Here is a 21,059-nt window from a genome sequence, read left to right on the forward strand (position 1 = left end):
CCTTAAAAATCTTGAAATGGAATCACCATTTGACCAAGCTATTCCACTTCTTGGTCTATAACCTAAAGTTTAAAACCAGCAGACTACAGTGATGCAGCCATATCAATGTTTATTGCTATAAATTCACATTCACCATAGCCAAACTGTGGAACCAACCTAGATGCCTTTCAATAGATGAATGGATAAAGAATCTGTGCGATATATATAATGTATATATATACTATATATATGTATGTATGTATATATATACACACATACAATGGAATATTACTCAGCAATAAAAATGATAAAATTATGACATTTGCAAGTAAATGGATGGAGTTAGATAATATCATGCTAATCAAAATAAGCCAATCCCCCAAACGAAAGGCTGAATGTTTTCTCTGACAAATGAATGATAATCCATAATGCGGGGCAGTGGGGCATGGAGAGAATGATGATTCTGAAGATTATTTATCCTTTAAAGAGTGGAGAAACTCTGGATTGGGCAAAAGGGATGGAGGGGAGGGGCATGGGAATAGGAAAGATGATGGAATGATAAGAACATCATTACCGTAGGTACATGTATGACTGCACAAATGGTGTGACCCTACTTCATGTACAACAAGAGAAGTGAAAAATTGTGTTCTATTTGCATACAGAGGATCAAACAGCATTCTGCTGTCATGCATAACTGATTAGAACAAATAAATAATTAAAAAATAGAATAACAATCTTAACATTGTTTTGTAGAATTTTCCTCCAAGTACAGTTAGTTTCTTGTTATTATTTTTATAAAAGGTAGCAGAGATTTTAGTAAAAGGTATCATCTTTAAAACAGAATCAAAATAGCTTAACTCTGACATCAATACCAGATTTGAATTGAAAAATGCATATATCTTGTGTATGTGTGCCATACGTTATTAGGATACACACACATACATGCACACACACATATACATACTTACATATATATACACACAAACATGCACAGACACATATGTGCATATATATACATACAGGTAAACCCATGTACACATACATGGATACATACATACATACATACACATGATACACAAACATAATAGTCAGGACCTGTTAATTTCTATTTGGCCTCTGAAGTTATTACTGAGTGTTCAAAATTCTTAATATTTTATCTCCTAATATAGTTGTACAAACAAGAAAAACCATCATATGTTTTTTGGAGAGACAAAACTCTCCAAAAATCATACTTACTCCCAAACATGAAGTATGCAAGAGTTTTCCACATAATTTGAGTTTCAGCTCTATAATGAGGCAGTATTCATTCTTTTATAGTAGTATTAATAATAATAATAGTAATAATAATAATAATTATTATTATTATTGATCATACATATATTTTTAAACATACCAAGCAATTTAACTATATTTTCACATTTTTTTCAGGGCAAACCTGTGAGATATACAGTATTATTATATTTGTCTTATAAATGAGGAACTGAGGCTTATAGTTGTTAAATAATCAATCCAAAGTCATAGAGCTAGAAAATGACAGTCAGAAATGCAATTTTGATTTTCTTGACCTAAATTTAACAACAATGACACAATGGAAATATGAAATTGCTTTTACACCATTGCTGTTTATTTCCTAATTATGAAATTATATTTTTGTTACATTTCTTAATATAATGAATATAATCAATAATCATTTTGGTATAATTTAACAGTTAATTAAAAATTGATGTTTTTATGGTAATTTTTTTTATAATATGAATAAATCTTTATTTTGGTCTAGCTGCTCTAATAATTAATTCTTCCATATTTTAAAAATGCAGAAATAAAAATACATTTGCTTTAGAAAAATCCATGCTTTAGGTATTTCTAGCTTAAAGAAGTTGAGAATATAACATGCAAATATTTTTTAAATGTAATAATTTTAATACTTTTTGTCTTTCATATGCACCTTCAATAATATAGGTGGTTATATAAGTTAGAAAACATTACAACCAGTACAAGGGGATTTGTAAATATATTGTTTACATTAAATATTTAGAGTTTGGAACTGCAGTTCAATATAAACATCTGGATTTTAACTCAAATACTTAAATTGTTGACGCAGCAATTTTTGATAGTAATAGAAGTAGGGAAGTATATAAAAACACTGAGCTTGATATGAAATAGAAGAAGGGTTTAAGAGCAGGAGTTAGGAAAATGGAGTGCAAATTGAGAAAAGAGGTTCAGAGATCAGGGTCAAAGAGAAAAGGTCAGGAAGATGAAGGGGAGAGTCTTTGAAGGTATGCAGAGGAAGACTGAAAACAGATGCTGGACGCAGTCAGCGGAGAGAATGATGATTCTGAAGATTATTTATCCTTTAAAGATACAGAAAGAGAAACGGAATGGCCTTCTCTGTCCATAGGGAAAGACAAAAAACATCCTTCTCATCCACCTTTGAAGAGAAAAATCATGAAGTCAAACTTACTGTTTGTGAATTTCAGGGTCAGATCACTTTTCTCAGAAATGACATTGATATTAATATCTACAGAGGAGGGTGGTTGTACAGCTGTAAAGAAATTAATGTATATTCTGAAAGGTGAATAAATGCTGGATACAATTACCGTATTTTGTTATGGCTTCAATTGTCCATGTTAGCTTTCTATGAAAGAAGTATCTGGGAAGTAAAGAAATAGAAAAATACCAAAGGGGTAAAGAAATCAATCCTTATTTAAGATATTTGTGATATCAAATGTATAAAAAGAGTTCTTTTTTGATTTTTGTCTATTTTCAATAGAGACAATTTAGGACAAATATGTAGCAAATTCTTTTATTTTATTTTTTATTTATATATGACAGCAGAATGCATTACAATTCTTATTACATATATACAGCACAATTCTTCATATCATTCTTTTTGAAGATTCAGGTATAATATTTTCAAAAAGAAATATTGCGGCATTTTGTATGTTTTTTATTTTTATTTTATGGATTTTCCAGTTTCTATATTTTAAAATAGAAGCTATAACCCAGGTGTGTATTTGTATTCAAAACTACTTGGGAGGAGGCTGAGGCAGAAGGACAGCTTGAACTCAGGAATTTGGACCCAGCCTGGTGACATAGTGAGAATCCATCAAAATGATAATAGTGAAAGTAGGAGACGTGAAATAGGTGAAGAACATAAGTAAAAGTTGATTTATTCCTGTTCATAATTAGGTTGATTTTTCCTGGGATGGTTTGATGAAATGTGGAACAAAGAACAACACTAGAGCTTAGAAAAGATATTTTAAATTATATCAAGAACTCAAAAAATAATTATTCATCTTTTAAGTGGAAGAAATTTTAAAGGTGATCTAAAGGAGTGAAAATTGGGTAGACACGAATACTAGTTTAATTTTTAAAGTTTTAATTTTTTTCCAATAAGCAAAAGATTGCACTCGATAACATACTTGTACTAGTAAATTGCAGAAAATGAAAATGTTACCTGCCATTATGACAATATTTTGGTTTGCTGACATAAGAATACAAGTAATGTCCTACATTTGGAAACAAAGACTAATACAGCTTATTTGTCAAATATGATATTTTAAAATATTATATTCTATTTTTATCTAAAATGATCAACATTGGGCCATTGTGATATGTAATGATATAGAAATACTATGTGTATGCATTAAATAGTTTAATGGATTTGGAACAAAGTATGCATTGCTGAAATCCAATCATTTTATATTAAGGCAGCTGGAGATGTTCTGGTAAGCAGAAAATATGAATCAAATGCAATGAAGACAATGTGTAACCTACAAAATTATTCATTGGAGGCTATGTTCTTGATTTTGCTTAAGCAAAATACCTTGCATTAGACATGCAGTATAATCAACAGGTCTTTTAATGTGTCATGGTTTTCAATAAGGCGCTTCCTTGTGTTTGCACAGCTGCTTTCTAGAATACCCGTGTATCACATTTCATTTAACTTATTGTCATTGCTGTTTAAACCTACTGACCACTTTCAGGAAGAAAGTTAATTGTGGAAATGTTTGATCTTATAAAAATTTGATGCATTTCATGATCATTGACAGTTTCAAGTTTTGTAGAATCAGTGTTTAGACTGTTCAATATGCTGTACTAACTTCGTTCACAAAGAAGAAATGATGTTTATGCAATTTTAGCTGGGAGAATGTAGGGTACTATATTCCAAACATGGTTTCCTTCAGTCATGTGTCAGAAATGTGTTATGAGACAACTGATTTACTGATTGATTTATTGGCTTCAAAGAGGTATATCAAACTTTAATCTCAAAGAATATATTGGCTCAAAAAGAAAATTGATAGGCCAATAACAATATAAACTTAATAACTAATCACATGATTAATTTCTAAACATTTTCACCTCTAATGAAACACATAGAAGTAAATAATTTCATAAAAGCAGCAAGCAGCTAATGAGCAAGACAATTTGTTACTTGTTTCCTAACTAAGTACTTTAATAGTCTTTTAATAAATTTCATTTTATTGGTCTCAAGTCTCTAGATAATTGTCCTACTCCAAAGAGGAATAAAATCCAAGGACTGATCTATGTTTTTCAGGACTGAAAATAGACTCTTCTTCATCTTCAACTTTCTCTTATTTCAATTTCATTAAAACTTAATCCTTTTAGTAAGCATCACCCACCTCTCTTTGTCCAGTGTCCAATGTTACTGCCACTGTTTCTCTTTGTCCCTGAATGTTTTAAATTCTTTCATGATTTAAAACATCTCAAAGGATGACCTCTTCCTAATAATTCAACTGTGAAATGATCCTTCCAAAATCCAATTCATAGATTACTTCCGTTTTGAAATCTTTCTGCTCTTGCAACTGATAAGGAAGTTCATGCATTTATAAGACTGAATATAAAATTCTGAAGAATTCAGGATTTGACCCCCCCCACCCCACAAACTTCTGCTACTTCAAAGTAACTGTAAAAGACCCTCAAAACTTTTTCATTATACCTTTATGTTGAACAAATTGATGGTCTTTATAATTAATGTAGTTGATATTATCAGACATTGCTTTCTCTTAGCTTTGCTGTCTCTTGCATCTGTATATTTCTTTTATTAACATTATTGCAACTCCTGTTTATGTTCTCACACATAGTACAATTTAAAATTATTTAAAATATAAATGTTGAATAAAATTATTGGATTGGTGGATCAGAGCTAATTTCTCAAGTTGGATGGATTATTTAAATCAAAAGATCTGGGGAAAATATTTGCAGTTTGTGTAACTCAAGGTAGTCATTATATATAAAGAACACTTACTATTGAGTAATAACAAAATGATAAACATTATCTGTGGATAAATAAAATGACTAAGGAATTAATAGCAGGGAAATAAAGGTCAGTAAGATTTAGCTTACATTCAATATTTTCATATATAAACAAGAGGCCATGAGATAGAGGATAGGACAGCAATAAATATTCAAAATATTCTAGAGCCATGCTTGTAAAGTAGTTGAATGTCAATTGTAAATTACTGATGAGGTAGTAATATTTTTTACAAATTTACTGGAGGAAAATCAATGTGTTTAAAAGTCCTACAATAAAAATTTTTATCCTACTAACCTAATTGGAAAAACTTATCCAAGGAAGGAAAGCAGTACAAGAAGTAATGCTAGGAGAATGCTCTTCAAAGCTGGACTTTTAAAATAATGGTATTAGGAACAAAAATAATGAGTTATGGACTTTGTATGTATATTGGATAAGAATACTTACTAAGATGAAGATGCACTGCATAGCACATTTGTATAAAATGCAGATATAGAGAAAGATTGGAATGCCAGCATAGGCAGTAGCTGGTGATAGGAATTATTTTTATTTTTAAAATCAGAATTTTCTCTTTGTTTTACATTTTCTATAATAAGTGGATTTTATGCTTATCATCAAAATACTTAGATGACTTATCATCCAAATGTTTAGGTATTCCTATTTTTATAGCTATATATATATATATATTTGAAAGGAATTACACTAATTTAGAGATCCATTAGAAGAGTTGTTATTATCTTGACTTAGCAGATGGTCCCAAATAGTGCATAACTAATTTGATCTTTAAGAAATAAATTTAAGGAATTCAGAGGAAAAATCAATTTGAAAAGATTTTCATTATATTTAAAATACTATCTGAAAATATTTATATATTTCCTGAACTTTCAATAGTTGGAAGAAATTGACTGGAAATTTATGGAATAGGCTAGGAAGAATGTTAATGGTACTGGGGAGAAGTGACCCTTTTGAGAATCACAGCATTAATATATTCTTTCTTATTTGTGATCTTGAGATCCTGGATCATTTGGCTCAACAGATCCTTGATTTCTAAACAGGAATGACTGAAAAGCCTTTGTTGGCAGATACTCTTGAGACAGAATGTCTGCATTTCTGTGTCTCTCTCTATATATATCTATGTCTGTATATATCTATGTCTATCTTGTTTGTCTCTGCATTCCATTTGTATCATCTTTAGATTTTTATCAATCCCTACATCTAAGACAATCCATATTTATTCTAAGTAACTTCTACACCCTAGTTATGCTGTGGCTGCCTCAGTAAGAGAGAAGCCTAGAAGACTTAAGTCTCATAGTTTCTTCCACAGTATAGAGGGGATCCCTTATGTCTATGATAGGTAAGATGTGATGTAAAATGCGAGACCCTAGAATTCCAAGGTGTAGGTAACACTGATGCACAGTGGGCCTAATGTTTTTGTGATAATTCTTAAGGATTTTCTGTCCCCCAATTCCAATTACGCATAGACACATTCAACTCCAGCTTTTGCCACTGTAAGAAATTACACAGGGAACCTGCGGTCCATACATGCATTTAGAATCTATGCAGCCAAATCACCTGAAACATTTTCTGATGTATAAAATACAACTCATAATCTCATATATAGGTTAATGGTAACTGAGTTGGATGAATGAGAGTTATGATTTTGTTTGTGATTTTGACTGAAGTATAGATGAATTTGTTTATGTGGTTCTGCAATGGGTTCCACTGGGCCATTGCCAAACTATATAGTTCTTTAAAATGCACCCCAAAAAGAATTACCTTTTTGGACTTATCTCTTTCTCCCTTCCTCTCTTCCTTCCTCCAGTCCTTCTTAACTTTTAATACATATAATATTTCAGGAAAATAAGAAATATTTTTGGAGGTATACGATTGATTGTTTTTTTAAGTGCTTCTGTTCACTTCTCCATCAAAATATGGGTAACACCAAATGTTTTCCTTTTATTTAGATAAAAAGGAAAAGGATCATTTCCTTGGTTAACTCAGTTATATAATAGCATGTTATTTTCTGTGAATTCTCATGACTTAAAAATCTGTCAAGAGGGCAAAATAAATGTGTTTTCCAGATCATCTTACATCATACTCTTAGAAAATAGCCTTATATACTAACTTAAAAGATTACTTGATATGAGTCTCTTATCTTAATAAGTCTTATCTTAATTCTTCCTTACCTCAAAGTTTCTGTACTATTATCCTCTTCATTTCCTTTCACCTTAAGCTCTAGGCAAAAGAGAGTGTTCTTGATTTAAAACCTTGAGTTTTCACTGGTGCTTTATTTCTATATCTTCTACTTACTGTATGTATTTGCTCAATGAATCTGTTGGCATCTAGACTGTACTGCATGCCAATATCACCCTCCCCAAAGTGGCTCTTTTTCTTCTATCTTCCAATCTACATAGGCATTTCTCTGTTCTGACAAAATCAACCAGCCTTTCCTCAATGATAACCCTTTTCATCTATAATTTCTCTTTGTTTTATACAGTCAAACTCTTTAAATCTAGGTTAACTGTAATTGCTCTATTCCTGTCATACATATTACTCTTTTGGAACTATCCTCTCAAATAAGTCAGCAGTGAATCAATGACTTCTCATTCCTTGCCCTTGAAGTATCTAGAACTGATTCCATTGGATGCCACTTAAAATATTTCTTGGATGTTTTGTGTTTCCTGAAGGCCTACATTTTACATTACTTTTGACCTTGCAACATGCACCTATTTCTGTCTTGGTGGTTTATTGAGAACCTAAAGCATTGCTTCCTTGCACCCTCTGCAATCTAGATGGCCTTACTTTGAAATGAGGTTGACTTATAGTACCAGCTCTATTATCTATTTATTTGTGAGCATCTCACTCCCATAAGGTGGTATTCAATTTGTGTGTGTATGTGGTGCTGGGGATCAAACCCAGGGCCTCATGCATGATAGGCAGGTACCCTACCACTGCCCCAGCCCAAGATGGGATTCTTGAGATTAGTAGTAGTAGTAGTAGTCGTCGTCGTCTCTTACTTGAAACTACTGTATTCTGTTGAACCATTCACCTACTGTTAGACAGTGGGCTATTTCCAGTTTAGGACTATTAAAGAAAAGTCTGAGTGAACACATTCATGTAAGTGTTTATATGGGTACCTGCATCATGTTCTGTTGTATAAATATTAGGAGTGGAATATCTGGATCATATGATAAACGTATATATAGTTTTAAAACAATTGTTTCCAAATTTTCATATACTATTTTCTATTCCCAACAGGAGTGAATGGGATTTTCAGTTTTGGCACATGATTGCCAATATTACCATAGTAACCTTTTTTTCATTTTAACCATTTAAAAGTTGAATTAGTGGCATCTCATGTGGCTTTAAATTAGATTTCTCCAAAAATTAATAATGTTAAACATCTTCTTATGCTTATTTCTCATGGATATATTGTTCAAATATTTTGCACATTTTTTTTGAGAGAGAGAATTTTTTTAATATTTATTTTTTAGTTTTCGGTGGACACAATATCTTTATTTTATTTTTTTTAATGTGGTGCTGAGGATGGAACCCAGTGGCCCCACATGCCAAGCAAGCGTGCTACCGCTTGAGTCACATCCCCAACCCAATTTTGCACATTTTGTTGGACTGCTTAATATCTTGTTAAACTTTTAGAGTATTTTGTATTTTTTTTTTACTCTATTCTTGAAGTACTTTATGAGATACATGTTTTGCGTGTCTTTTCTTTAGGTCTTATAGTATGTCTTTTTACAATTCTTAACAATATCTTAAGAAGAAGAGTTTTTAATTTTAATAAAATTTAATTCACTTTTTTTTCTTATTGATTGGGCTGCTGGTGTTCCATCTAAAATGATGGCATATATACACAGTGAAATACTTTGTGGCCATAAAAACTAAATGGAATTTTGTCTTTTTTAGCAACATGGATAGAACCAGAGGATGTTAGGTTAAGTTAAATAAATCTATTACAGAAAAAAAATTAACACATACGCTCACTTATACATGAAAACCAAGTCTCATGGAAGTAGTTGAATAGTGTCCACCAGGCTATAGAAGGGTGTGGGAGAGGGAAAAATGGAAAAAGGATAGCTAATGGGTACATATTAACGGAATAAGAGGAATAACTTTTAATGTTCTACAGAAAAGTATGATAATTGATGGTTGATGACAATTAATTGTACATTTCAAATTATCAAGTGGAGAAGATCTTAAATGTTACCAATATAAATGAGAAATTTTTCAGATGTGGATATGACAGTTACCCTGACCTAATCATTGCACATTGTATACTTACATTGAAATGCCACACTATACTACATACATATGAATAATTATTACTTGACTATTAAAGTTGCTTAAAAATTTTTAAAAAATTTAGGCCAATCCCAAATTACAAATTTTTTCTATTCCATTATCTTCCAGAACTATTATAGTTTTAGGTTTTATATTAGGTTGATGACCCTATTATGAATTAATCTTTGTATATGCTTCAATGTATGAATCAAAATTCACTTTTAAAAATATGTATATTATTTCCAGTGTAATTGAAGTATGATTAACAAAAGTTGAACATATTTAGGGTATACACAGGACGTTTTCATAGGTGTATACATTGTGAAATGATTACTACAATTGAGGCATTGCCTTACATAGTTTCCACTGTGTGTGTGTGTGTGTGTGTGTGTGTGTTTGTGTGCACTCATGTATGCATTGTGTTGAGAACATTTGAGATCTACTTTCTTTTGTCTTTTTTTTTTTTTTTTTTTGCCCCCAGTACTGGGGATCTCACCCAGGGATCCTCCAGTACTGAATTACACTCCCATAACTTTTTATTTCTTATTTTGGGAGAGGGTTTCTCTAAGTTGCTTAGGAACTTGCTAAATGGCTGAGGCTGGCATTGCACATGGGTTCCTTCCTGAGTTGCTGGGATTACAGGTCAGTACCACTGCACCCAGCAAAAAATTTATTTTCTTAACAAATTTCAAATTGACAACACATGATTATTAACTATAGCATTGTTTTACCAGTACTACTTCTTTTCCTTCAACTCCTATCTCCTTATATTCATCATGCTACTCTGTTTGACTGTGAGTATGACTTTTTTAGATTTGACATGTAAGTGAGATCGTGGGTGTTTGTCTTTCTGTATCAGAATTATTTCACTCACTATAATATCTTTCAGGTTCATCATATTGTGGCAAATGGCAAGCTTTCCTTCTGTTTTAGGCTGCATAATATTTGATTGTATACATACATACCACATTATATTTTCTTGATTCACTTTTCTATTGAATGTCAATTAGGTTGGCTTCCATATCTTAACTGGAATAAATAATGCTATAGGAGTTATGAGAGTGCAGATATATTTTGGAGACATATCTATTTTGATTCCTTGGATATATCCCCAGAAGTGGAATTTTTGAATCATATCATAATTCTGTGTTTAGTTTTGGAGGAACCTCCATACTATTCTCTATATTCTCAGCAATAGTGTGCATGAGTTTTCAAATCTTTACATGCTAATCAATACTTGTCATCATTTCTGATAATTATAATTTGTGTCTTCTCTTTTTTTATTTGATAAGTTTGCCTGAGTGTTTATTAATTCTGTTTTCCTTCTTTGAGAACTAACTTTTAATATCCTTGCTTTCCTGTTTTTAATCTTATTGACTTCTCTTAATGAATCATGATAATCTTTATTCTTTTACTTTATGTTGATTTGTTGTGCTCTTCATTTTCTAATTGCTTATGAAACATGCTAATGCCATGGATTTGAACATTTTCTTCCTTTTAAATATAATCATTAATGCTATGAATAGCTTTCCATCCTAAGTTCTGCTTTCATAGCATTCCACACATTTTTATGCACTCTTTTCACTTTTATTCATTTTGAAATAATTCCTAATATTCCTTTATTCTTCTTTGATTTATGGGTTATTTAGGGAAGTATATTTATTATTCTAAATATTTCATAGGTATTTGTTACTGGTTCATAATTGTTAGGAAAACCAAGAACACATACTATTTCTAATTTGAATTCATTTAAATTTATGAGGACATATTGCATGGTCTATCACATTTTGGTGAATGTTTTGTGCTCACTTGAAAAGACTGTCTTGTACTCATATTTCTTGAATATTAATTAGCTCAATTAATTATTCATGGAGTTTTTCAAATATTACATAATTGTTGATATTTTGCTTATTTTTATTCATTTTTGAAAAAGAGTTATTTTAATGTTCAATTATGATTTTTCTCAGGAACATATATTGAAAAAAGAAGTAAAGTGAAATAGTGAAGAGTTTCTCTGTATTGCAAGGGAAATAAAGTTACAAGAAAACTACATAGCAATTATTGGTTTGTTCTTTATTACTAGGGATTTAAATTTTCTTCTTTATAAGATTTTCAAGTACTTGCTCATATTTATAAGAGGATGTTGTATTTGTATTGAATTGATAGAGATAATTATGCATAGAGTGTCTATGGGTGTCAAAAATATTGTTAAATATTAGTATTAAGGAAAATTATTGAACTATGTGTACTGATTAATAAGCAGTAAATTCACTGAAATTTCTGAATTTTAATATTTAATTCATTCTATTAAACTTTTATAGTCAAAGTTGGAATTTTAATCATATATTATGTATATGAAGATAACTTACTTTCTACTTTTTTAAAGATTACATCTCTTTCATTTTTTCCCATTTTCTTCTTTACCTGTTAGCCAGATCTCCCTAAACAATTTCAAATTGAAGTATTGACAGTGAATATTCTCAACTATTATCAACCTATAATAGGACTAATTCACATTTCAGTACATCTGAATCTTTTGCTTTTGCTTTCAGAGTAATATTTATTATTGTTGTAGTTCTTTTCTAAGTTTACTGAGCTTTTTGTTTGAATTTTATTAAGTGACTTTTTGAGACACTAATTAACATTTATTTGTGAATTATGAATAAAAAATTATAATGTTCTTAACAATAAACTGTCATTGCTTTATTTGAATAAGACCAACTTTGATCATAGTTGATTATTATTTCATTATGCTGTGAAATTAAGTATGTTATGTTATTTTAGTTAAAAATTTCTGATGAATAAATAAGCAATACTACTGTATTGTTTCACCTTTAGTTTTAAATTATATTCATCCTGTGTTTGTATATGATTTTCATACAATGTATTCTAGAACAAATTGAGAAATTTTCCTCACTTATCCTATCCTGAAGAAGTTCATAAAACATTATAAATATCTATCCACCTCCACTATAAAAAGATCTTGGCATTAAAAAATATTTAAGTTAATTCTTTCATAGTGACGTTCATTTGATTCTATAGTTATAACTCACTATAAATTTCTACTTTCTTTAGTTGTCTGGAATCCTTATATGCTTCTAGCAAAGTGTGTCATTTGCTGAGTACGTCTGATAGTGGGAATCACTCAAATGCTATGTTTCTCTGGTTTTTATCTTAAATAGACTTTTGTTAGTTCCAGTTGTTTTGAATTCCTTTATTTCCATCCATATGATACCAGGATTTCCAGACTACATTCTTCTCCTTTTCTCTCTTTAAGATTTCATTGCATCTGTGTGCCAGATCTTGGTTCATCCTTTAATGTTTCACCTTTCAGTGCAATTTTGTTTCAGATGTCTTTTCAAATTATTATCAAGTTGTACATTTTTTAGACTTTTTATTGAAGTAAGGGAACCCACAAAAACACACATAGTCTAAGTGTTAGAGCTCAATTATCACAAAGTGAATTCATCCATCCAGTCATCAACCAGGGCCAGACACAGAACATTACACCATTCTGGAAACCCTTTTGTTCCCTCAACCTCTACCCTGCCAAATGTGTTATTATCCTGATCATTTGTACCATAGTCAGTATGATCCAACTTTCATGCATAAAATCTTGAAGTGTTCTTTTAATGTGGTTCTTTTCACACAACATTTTCTATGTGAGGTTCATCCATATATTTTCATGGTGCTGAATTTTCTGTTATTTTTCAGTATTGTCTGGAATCAAACAGTTGATTCTAGTTTGGATCTATTATGCATAATGCTCCCAAGAACATGCCAGTACATGTATTTTGGTGCAAATATTTATGCATTATGTGTCTGTTATATGCAGGAGTGGAATTATTCTCTGTCTCTATCTCTTATTAGTATTAGTAACAGTATCAATAAAGTTAATGGATAAAGCTAAGAAATTTTTTTAAATGGTTGTATCAATTAATGATTTTACCAACAGTATATGAGAATTCTATTTAATATATATTCTCACTGATTATTGGTTCTTTTCAATTTTCACCTTATGTTAGACACATTCTGGTAATGTGTTTAAACATGATTTCTAATGAGTCTGAACTTTTTTTTCCTCATATATGTGTTAGCCATTTGGGCTTCCTTTGTGAAGTGGTTGTTCATGTGCTTTGCTCATCTTTCTATTTGCACTCTTTGTCTTATTTTCTTAGTAACATGCAGAGATTTTCATGGCTATAAATGAGTCTTTTGTTAGATATATGTTGTTAATTAACTTTTCAACTGTTGTGACCAAAAGACTTGACAAGAACAATTATAGGAGAAAAGTTTACTTGGGGGCTCACAGTTTCAGAGTTCTCAGGCCTTACCTATCCAGCACCATTCCTTGAGGCTTGAAGTGAAGCAGAACATTATAGCACAAGTGTGTGGTGGAGGAAAGCAGGTCAGAACATGGCCACCAAAAAGCAGATTGAAAAACTATGCTCAACTCACCAAATATACACCCCAAAGGCAGGTCCCAATGACACACCTCCTCCAGCCACACCCTTCTAGCCCATAGTCATCAGTTAATCCCTATCAGGGGATTAATGCACTGATTAAGTTAAGGCTCTCATCACCTAATCATTTCACATTAAAGCTTTCTTGCATTATCTTACACATGAGCTTTTGAGTGACACCTCATATCTAATCCATAACATGTATTATGGATATTTTTATTCATTCTGTGATTTGAATTTATTCTTTTTTTAAAATACATTTTTTAGTCATAGATGGACACAATACTTTATTTGTTTATTTGTATATGTGGTACTGTCTACGGCCATAGCACCCTGAACACACCCGATTTCGTCTGTATATGTGGTATTGAGGATTGAACCTAGGGCCCCACACACGGGAGGCAAACACTCTGCCACTGAGTTACAACCCGAGTCCCTGCATTTACTCTTTCTAAATATTATGTTTTTGATGGTTAGGAGTTCTTAGTTTAATGGATCATTTTTGAATGGGTACCTTTTTTAATATTTCCTGTAAGAAATCTTTCATGCCCCAAAGTCATGAAGTTGTTCTATATTATCTGGAATCTTGGTGTTATGCAACATCTTGTGATGTGTGCATTCTCCTCTTTAATATATCATGTATTAAATCACACCACACCAAATTCAGCAATCATGAGAGAACTCTGTGTTTATTACTCCTGCAGGCATATGCAAAGCAAGGGACATCCTGAACAAGTTATAGTGGTGTCTCACCAGAAAGTTTGCTCCTGGATATCTTGAAATGACAATGGGGAAAGAGATAGTGAGTTCGTGGGGGAAAGATTATGGTGGTCTCTGTAATAATCCGTTAGTCTAAATGTGATGTACCTATAGTACAAACTGAAATAGTGAAATTGGAAAAAATAATAAATTAAACTATGAAAGAGGTAAAAATTCACCCTTGGCATTTAAATGGCTTTGAAAAGTGAAACTGTCTGAATTATTTCAAAGATTACAAATTATGTCAATAAGGATTAAGAACCAAGAGATAAGATGTAGAAAGATTTTCTGAAAAGATAATTAACTTCATTGAGCTTTTGTTGTTTTGTGTTTGAATTATCTTTGAAACTTTTGATGGAGAAATCTGATGATTAGTTGGAAATACAATTTTGAAGCTCAAGAGAAAATAGGACTATGGATAAAAGATTAGAAAGTTATTGATACATAACTAATATTTTTGGTACTTGAAGAATTCTTCAAAAAATGACTCAAGGTTTAAAACTAAGTGAGCTAAATACTAATAAAGTATGTTTTTAAATGAATGCAACAGAGTGAGAGTAAATGTTTGAAATCACCTGGACAAAGGGAAAACTTCTAGCAATAATAGAATTGATTCTAAATTTTTACAATAAGTTGACCTATATAAGAAATAAGTTGATATATATAAGAAACTCACTAAGGCTAAGGAAAAAGATAGAGGTTAGAAAAAGATTACCAACTACAGTTAGTTAGGAGGAATTATATCTCACGTTTAATATCACAGAAGGTTAGCTGTACTTTATATCAACTTATGTATTTCATAATAGCGACAGAAGAAGAGTTTTACATCTGCCAGCACATAGACAACATGTGGGGTAATGGAAATGATAATTACCCTGATTTGATCATTATACATTGTATATACTTGTATAGTATTATTGTGCTGTATTCCATAAATAAGATTTTATATGCCAATTAAAAATAAATAAAATTCAAATAACATAAAAAGGTAGAGTGAAAAACAGGAAATTGAAGTTCAGATAAGAAGAATGAAAGAAAAAAGAAATAGGGTTGGTAAACCATAGAAGCCTAGAGAGAATCATGCAACCATGTTCAGTCAGCTCTCATTGTTAGATGCCTTCAGACCAAGCACTTAATTGACTGATTCCAGGAATTATTGGAATTACTCCCAGTTCTTAAAATATTTTTTGTTTTAGTAGTAGATGGACACAATACTTTTATTTTATTGATTTACTTTTAATGTGGTGCTGAAGATCCAGCCCAGTGCCTCTCACATGCCAGGCAGGTGTTCCACCCATGAGCTACAACCCCAGTCCTCAATAATTTCTTTTCTTTATCATATCATATATCTTAGTTTTAAACCTGAAAAAGAAACTTTTGACCAGGAAAAATAAAGCAGTGTATCATTGTCACACTAGGGTATTATCTTTATGAAGGAAGCAGCATGTCAACTTTCCTTGAGTGGTAGATGTTCCCATCACTTTTGGTCAGCTTCAAAATCCATTTTATGCAGCTTCAATAGTCCATTTTAAAATCCAAAACATAACTGGGGTAATTATGTTAGAATGTAATAACAAGAAAATTGGTGATATTAACTCTGAAAGCTATATTAAGGTAAGAGCAAAAGAAAAGAATCCTGCAAAGGCCTGGAGAAAAAATAGAGGTTCAGAGTTGAGGGAAATAATGGACATCCATAGATTTAAAAGGGTGTAGCCGAGGATTTTAAGTGCAACCGTGACAAATGCAACAAGATTGAGAACTTGCAATGAACTTTCAACCAGATGTACAGACTCTGGGAAGTAGGCTAAAAGGGGAGTATGGTAGGCAAATGAATCTAAATTGAAAAACAACATTCTGAACTTCTAGTTCACCTTTCTCTAAGATTCTCTTGTTTTACCCAAGATATTTTGAATGAATGCCAATAATTAAAAGAGCATCCTGTAATAGCTGCTACATTTTATTGAATGCTTATTATATCCAGGACACAGTTGGATATCTTATATGCATTATCTTATTTAGTTTTTAGATTAATAAATTAAATGTTATATTTACTTATTTACAAATGGTCAGTTGGGATTTAGATAGTTTAATTAAAAAGATACACTAAGATACACTGTGATATTAAACACAGACACAGTTAGTGACAGGGATTTGCTCTAAAGCATGTGCTCTAGTCACAACACAGTTTTTAAAGAAAATTAATTACCTATCAGGATTTCTTCTGAACTCTCTTCACTATTTTGTTAACAGGGATTATTTCTTCAAGAGGAAAAACACTCTTGGAAATTGAAGAGAAGACCAAGGATCATTTCCAATGTTGACTCCCCGCCACCAATCTCATCTATACCTTAATCTTGAATCATCCTATGAATTTTGGCAATTAACAGAGAGGTGGCAAGATAGAAGTTAGAAACTACTAAATAGTATTTATTTAAAAATGTCCATTGCCAATGGGATCTGGCTTAAAAGACTCTAACAGCTACTAAAACATCCCCATACATAGGAACTGGTTTTAAAAACAACACCACCACCGTACAAGATGTTGCCATTAGCATGTTATGATCAAAAGTTTGTGCCATTAGGCCAGTCTTACCAACAGACCAAAGCCCATTCATTAAGACAAAAGTTCATTGCTGAAAAACTAAATCAACATAAAAACCAATCTGTGGTCAAAGTACAATCCCATAGCAAAAATATTGTAGCACCTTCGTTAAGCTCTAACAAGATGGTCCAAAGCTGCTCAATATTGCCTTCTCAAGTGCCCAAATCTCAAGTGACACTTACACAGAGCTTCCCTATCAGGGCTATGAAGTCATCATTATCTGACTCTAAATATCCAGGCACACCTTCACCAGACCTCTATCGCAGATCATCACATCCCATTTCAACAGACCTAAATTTACCTTTGTTGCATCCCAAACCTCCGACTATATCTTCATTTGACTTCAACAAGACAGCATCATCACTGGAGGCCAATCAAACAGCCTTAAGCTCAAAACTACCCCTCTCGAAACCTTCATCTTCAAGCCTAGACATTTGCTGCACATCACCTTTGCTGAAGTCTAATCAAAGAGTCCCAAGTTCATCATTTTCTGCTCTCCAACACCAAGAAGCACCTTCCCTAAAAATCATCTATACATCACCTTCTTTAGGACTAAACCAAAGATGCCTTGGCTCAACATCACTTCAATCAAAATCTCAGAAAACAACTTCATTGGACTGCCTTTGGACATCTTTAATGGAACGAAATCAAAGATCATTGAGCTCACCATCACTCAAAACCAAATCTGAAACACTTAACTACCTTCCGACATCACCTTTTTTGCAGTCAAAGCAAATGACTCTGAGTTCACCATTACCTACTTCCAGATCTCAGAAAACATCTGTATTGAACTTCAGTTCCAATCCTCTGAGTTTACCTTTGTCCCATTTAAAATTAAGGCATCCACATTCTTTCCACCAGTCTCAGAGTTTTCCACTGTTCCAGTCCAAGTCTCAGACGGTATTTACCTTTGACCACAACTTTCAGACTTTCAGCACACCAGTTTGTCACTCCAAGTCTCAGAATGGCACTTCACAAAGTGACAAATACAAAGCCACAGAACTACCATCATCCCATCATTTGAAACCAAATGTCATAGGCATATCACCATCAAGCACCAAACACGGCCTCAGGAACATATCTACAGTAGGTTCCAGGCTATCCAGTAAAAGCAGCTTCAGTTTTAGTACAAAGAAAGAATCAGATAAAGAAATTCCCTGGACTTTAGATTGTAGTAATCCCTGCATTGTTAAAGGTGGAACAATCCCTGAGCAAGTGTTAAATAAAATTGTCAACTCTATCTCCAAGACCAGAATCCAGAAGGATCTCTCTAGGCAAATTCTTTTTCGAAGAATGAGGGGAAAGCCAAATCCTCGGCCTGGTCCCCGCCTCTCAACAATGTATACGGTTTGTTTGGTTTGTGCTTCCTGCATAAAGTCTCAATGTAGACATATTTCAGGAAAGAGAGATCCTCGCTCTGCAACACTTTTTGCCATACCAGCACCTGAGGCCAATTTTGAGGGGAAAATAAAGGTGAAATTAGTTCTCATCCTCTGCCTGCCAGAGAATTCTTATGTTTCATTACCTCTGAAAGAAAATCAGCCTGATGAAGTCCCTGATGACAGTATTGAAGAAATGAAGAAGATATCACAGATTTTACCCTCTTCTGAATCAAATATCATCCAAGGGCTTAATATGAAGAAAACGTGGTTGACATGCCCTGAGAAGAAAGTCACAAGTCAGCAGCCCCAGGCTATTGACTGGCTACTTTATGTTAAAAAAAACAGTAGTTCTCTGCTACAATCCGAGAACCCAAACCCTTCTACTTCTTCCTCCTCCTCTTCCTCCTCTTCCTCTGCCTCCTCTTCTCCATCCTCTTCCTCTTCCTCTTTTGCCTTACCCTCTTTACTCCCTTCTTTAAAAGACTCTGCTCCATCTGCCCTCTCAGGCTGTGTAGTCACCAAGGTCCTTAGCTACCATCGGTTGCCTCCAGGGGTCTCCTGGCTTGAGTTTATATGCAATAAAGATCACCAACCACTTCCTGAAAGATCAAATAAAAGTCAGTCACCACCTCCCAAAACAAAGTCTGTGAGGAATCCCACCATCAGAAAAGCGACAAAGGGATCAAATGCACTGCTCAAATTTTTCCAAAGCGTCCAAACAAAAAATCCTGATTAAATTTAACTTTCTGTCTCTTTGAAAGCAATGATCTCTTAGTTCTTTGAGATTAATATTTGATTTCTTATCATGCTTATTAATTTTCTTATTAAAAAGTAACTACGACTGTGTATTTTAGCTGATGAAGTACCTATGTAAGGAGAACTATTTTAAGTGTACTTGCTAGCTAAATAATAGATCTCCTGAAGTTAAAAACAAAATCTTGTATTTTTAACTGTCTGCCTCATAGTGGCTACTATATATTTTTTATTAAATAAATTTACCATAGTTTGCCAAATAACAAAAATACATCATCCATCTGGCCTTTGACAGTGTCTAATTCATTATCCTCCTTCCTTATAGGATATAATAATGACAGTATTCTCAAGTCAATTTATGCTCATTGTTTCCCTATCTCTAAAGAAAATTCTGATCATGTTCAATGGGTGAAAAAATATAGAGAGGAACCCTTTCTGTTTTGTATTCCTAGAAAAATATTATTCTATCTCAATATCACACACACTGTGATCTAATAAATTATGCAAATTTAGCAAACCAGAAGAAAAAATAGCAAGTACAAATAAGCCTACTTCATGATGTTTATGACAATATTTCAATTATGGAGCCTTAAGTCACCTTATGATCACCTCTATTTATACAACCAAATGGGTGAATAAAAATTTGTTTAAAAATACTTTTGTTCCTCTGGATAGTGGGAAGAGAAGGAAGTTATTGTTACACTCATCTTAAGTGATCATCTCTGTCCCTAGGACATAGAATTAGAGTGTTCTTATCTATACCAATGACTCCATCGTCCTTCTCCACCCCATATCTTTTCTGATCATTAGAACACATATTCAACATTTCCAGTTGGAACACACTGTAGTATCTCAAACTCAACATGGCCAAGGCAGAATTCATAAGTTTTACTTTTTACCATTTATGTCTTTACCTCTGCAGTCATTTGCCTTATTCATTTCTTATTATAGTGGATGTCCCTCTATCCACTGTGGTGTCAGGTGTGACTCTTTGTTTCATTGCCTGCCCCTCTCCAAGTCCATGAATTCCATAGCTTTATTATTATTGTAATCCAACCTTCCTCTTCATCTCCATTGTTACTCTCCTAGTTGTGATCACAGGCATTTGTCATCTGGATTATGGAAATACCTTGTAAGCAAGCAATTAAGCATTTTTTCCTTTTGAATATATTTCTGAGACATAAATTTGATGTTAATCCACTGCTTATAATCCTGGTTTTCTGGATAAATTCCAAGATTCCTTTTATGACTGAAGTATGATCAATTATCAACACTGATTTCTTACCCTTCTCCAATCTCCTGGTGCTTCAGCCAGACTGTTTTTTTTTTTTTTTTTTTTACAATACACAGATTTTACAATGTCTCTCCTACATTTTAAACCAAAAATTCTGTCATACAGGAAGATCTTCCTATTTTTGCATATTTACCCTGGCTCATCTTGTCATCTTCTGGGAAGCTGCTTTTCTGGTTTGCTTACAAAGGTATTACTTGGCCTTCCTATTGTCATAAAACTGTGTTCACTTATTGTACAGTTCTTAATCATATTATAT

The 21,059-nt window shown here is 32.5% G+C and overlaps 1 protein-coding gene across 1 annotated transcript; it reads left to right on the plus strand.

Moving 5' to 3' along the window:
- Positions 1 to 17,311: 17,311 nt before the first annotated feature.
- Csnk2a2ip (casein kinase 2 subunit alpha' interacting protein) lies at positions 17,312 to 19,492 on the plus strand. The gene has a single exon (XM_076866982.2). The coding sequence runs from the start codon at positions 17,312 to 17,314 to the stop codon at positions 19,490 to 19,492; it is 2,181 nt and encodes a 726-aa protein (XP_076723097.2).
- The last annotated feature ends 1,567 nt before the right edge of the window (positions 19,493 to 21,059 follow it).

The sequence above is a fragment of the Callospermophilus lateralis genome, chromosome 10 (assembly GCF_048772815.1).
Source record: "Callospermophilus lateralis isolate mCalLat2 chromosome 10, mCalLat2.hap1, whole genome shotgun sequence".
NCBI lineage: Eukaryota > Metazoa > Chordata > Mammalia > Rodentia > Sciuridae > Callospermophilus > Callospermophilus lateralis.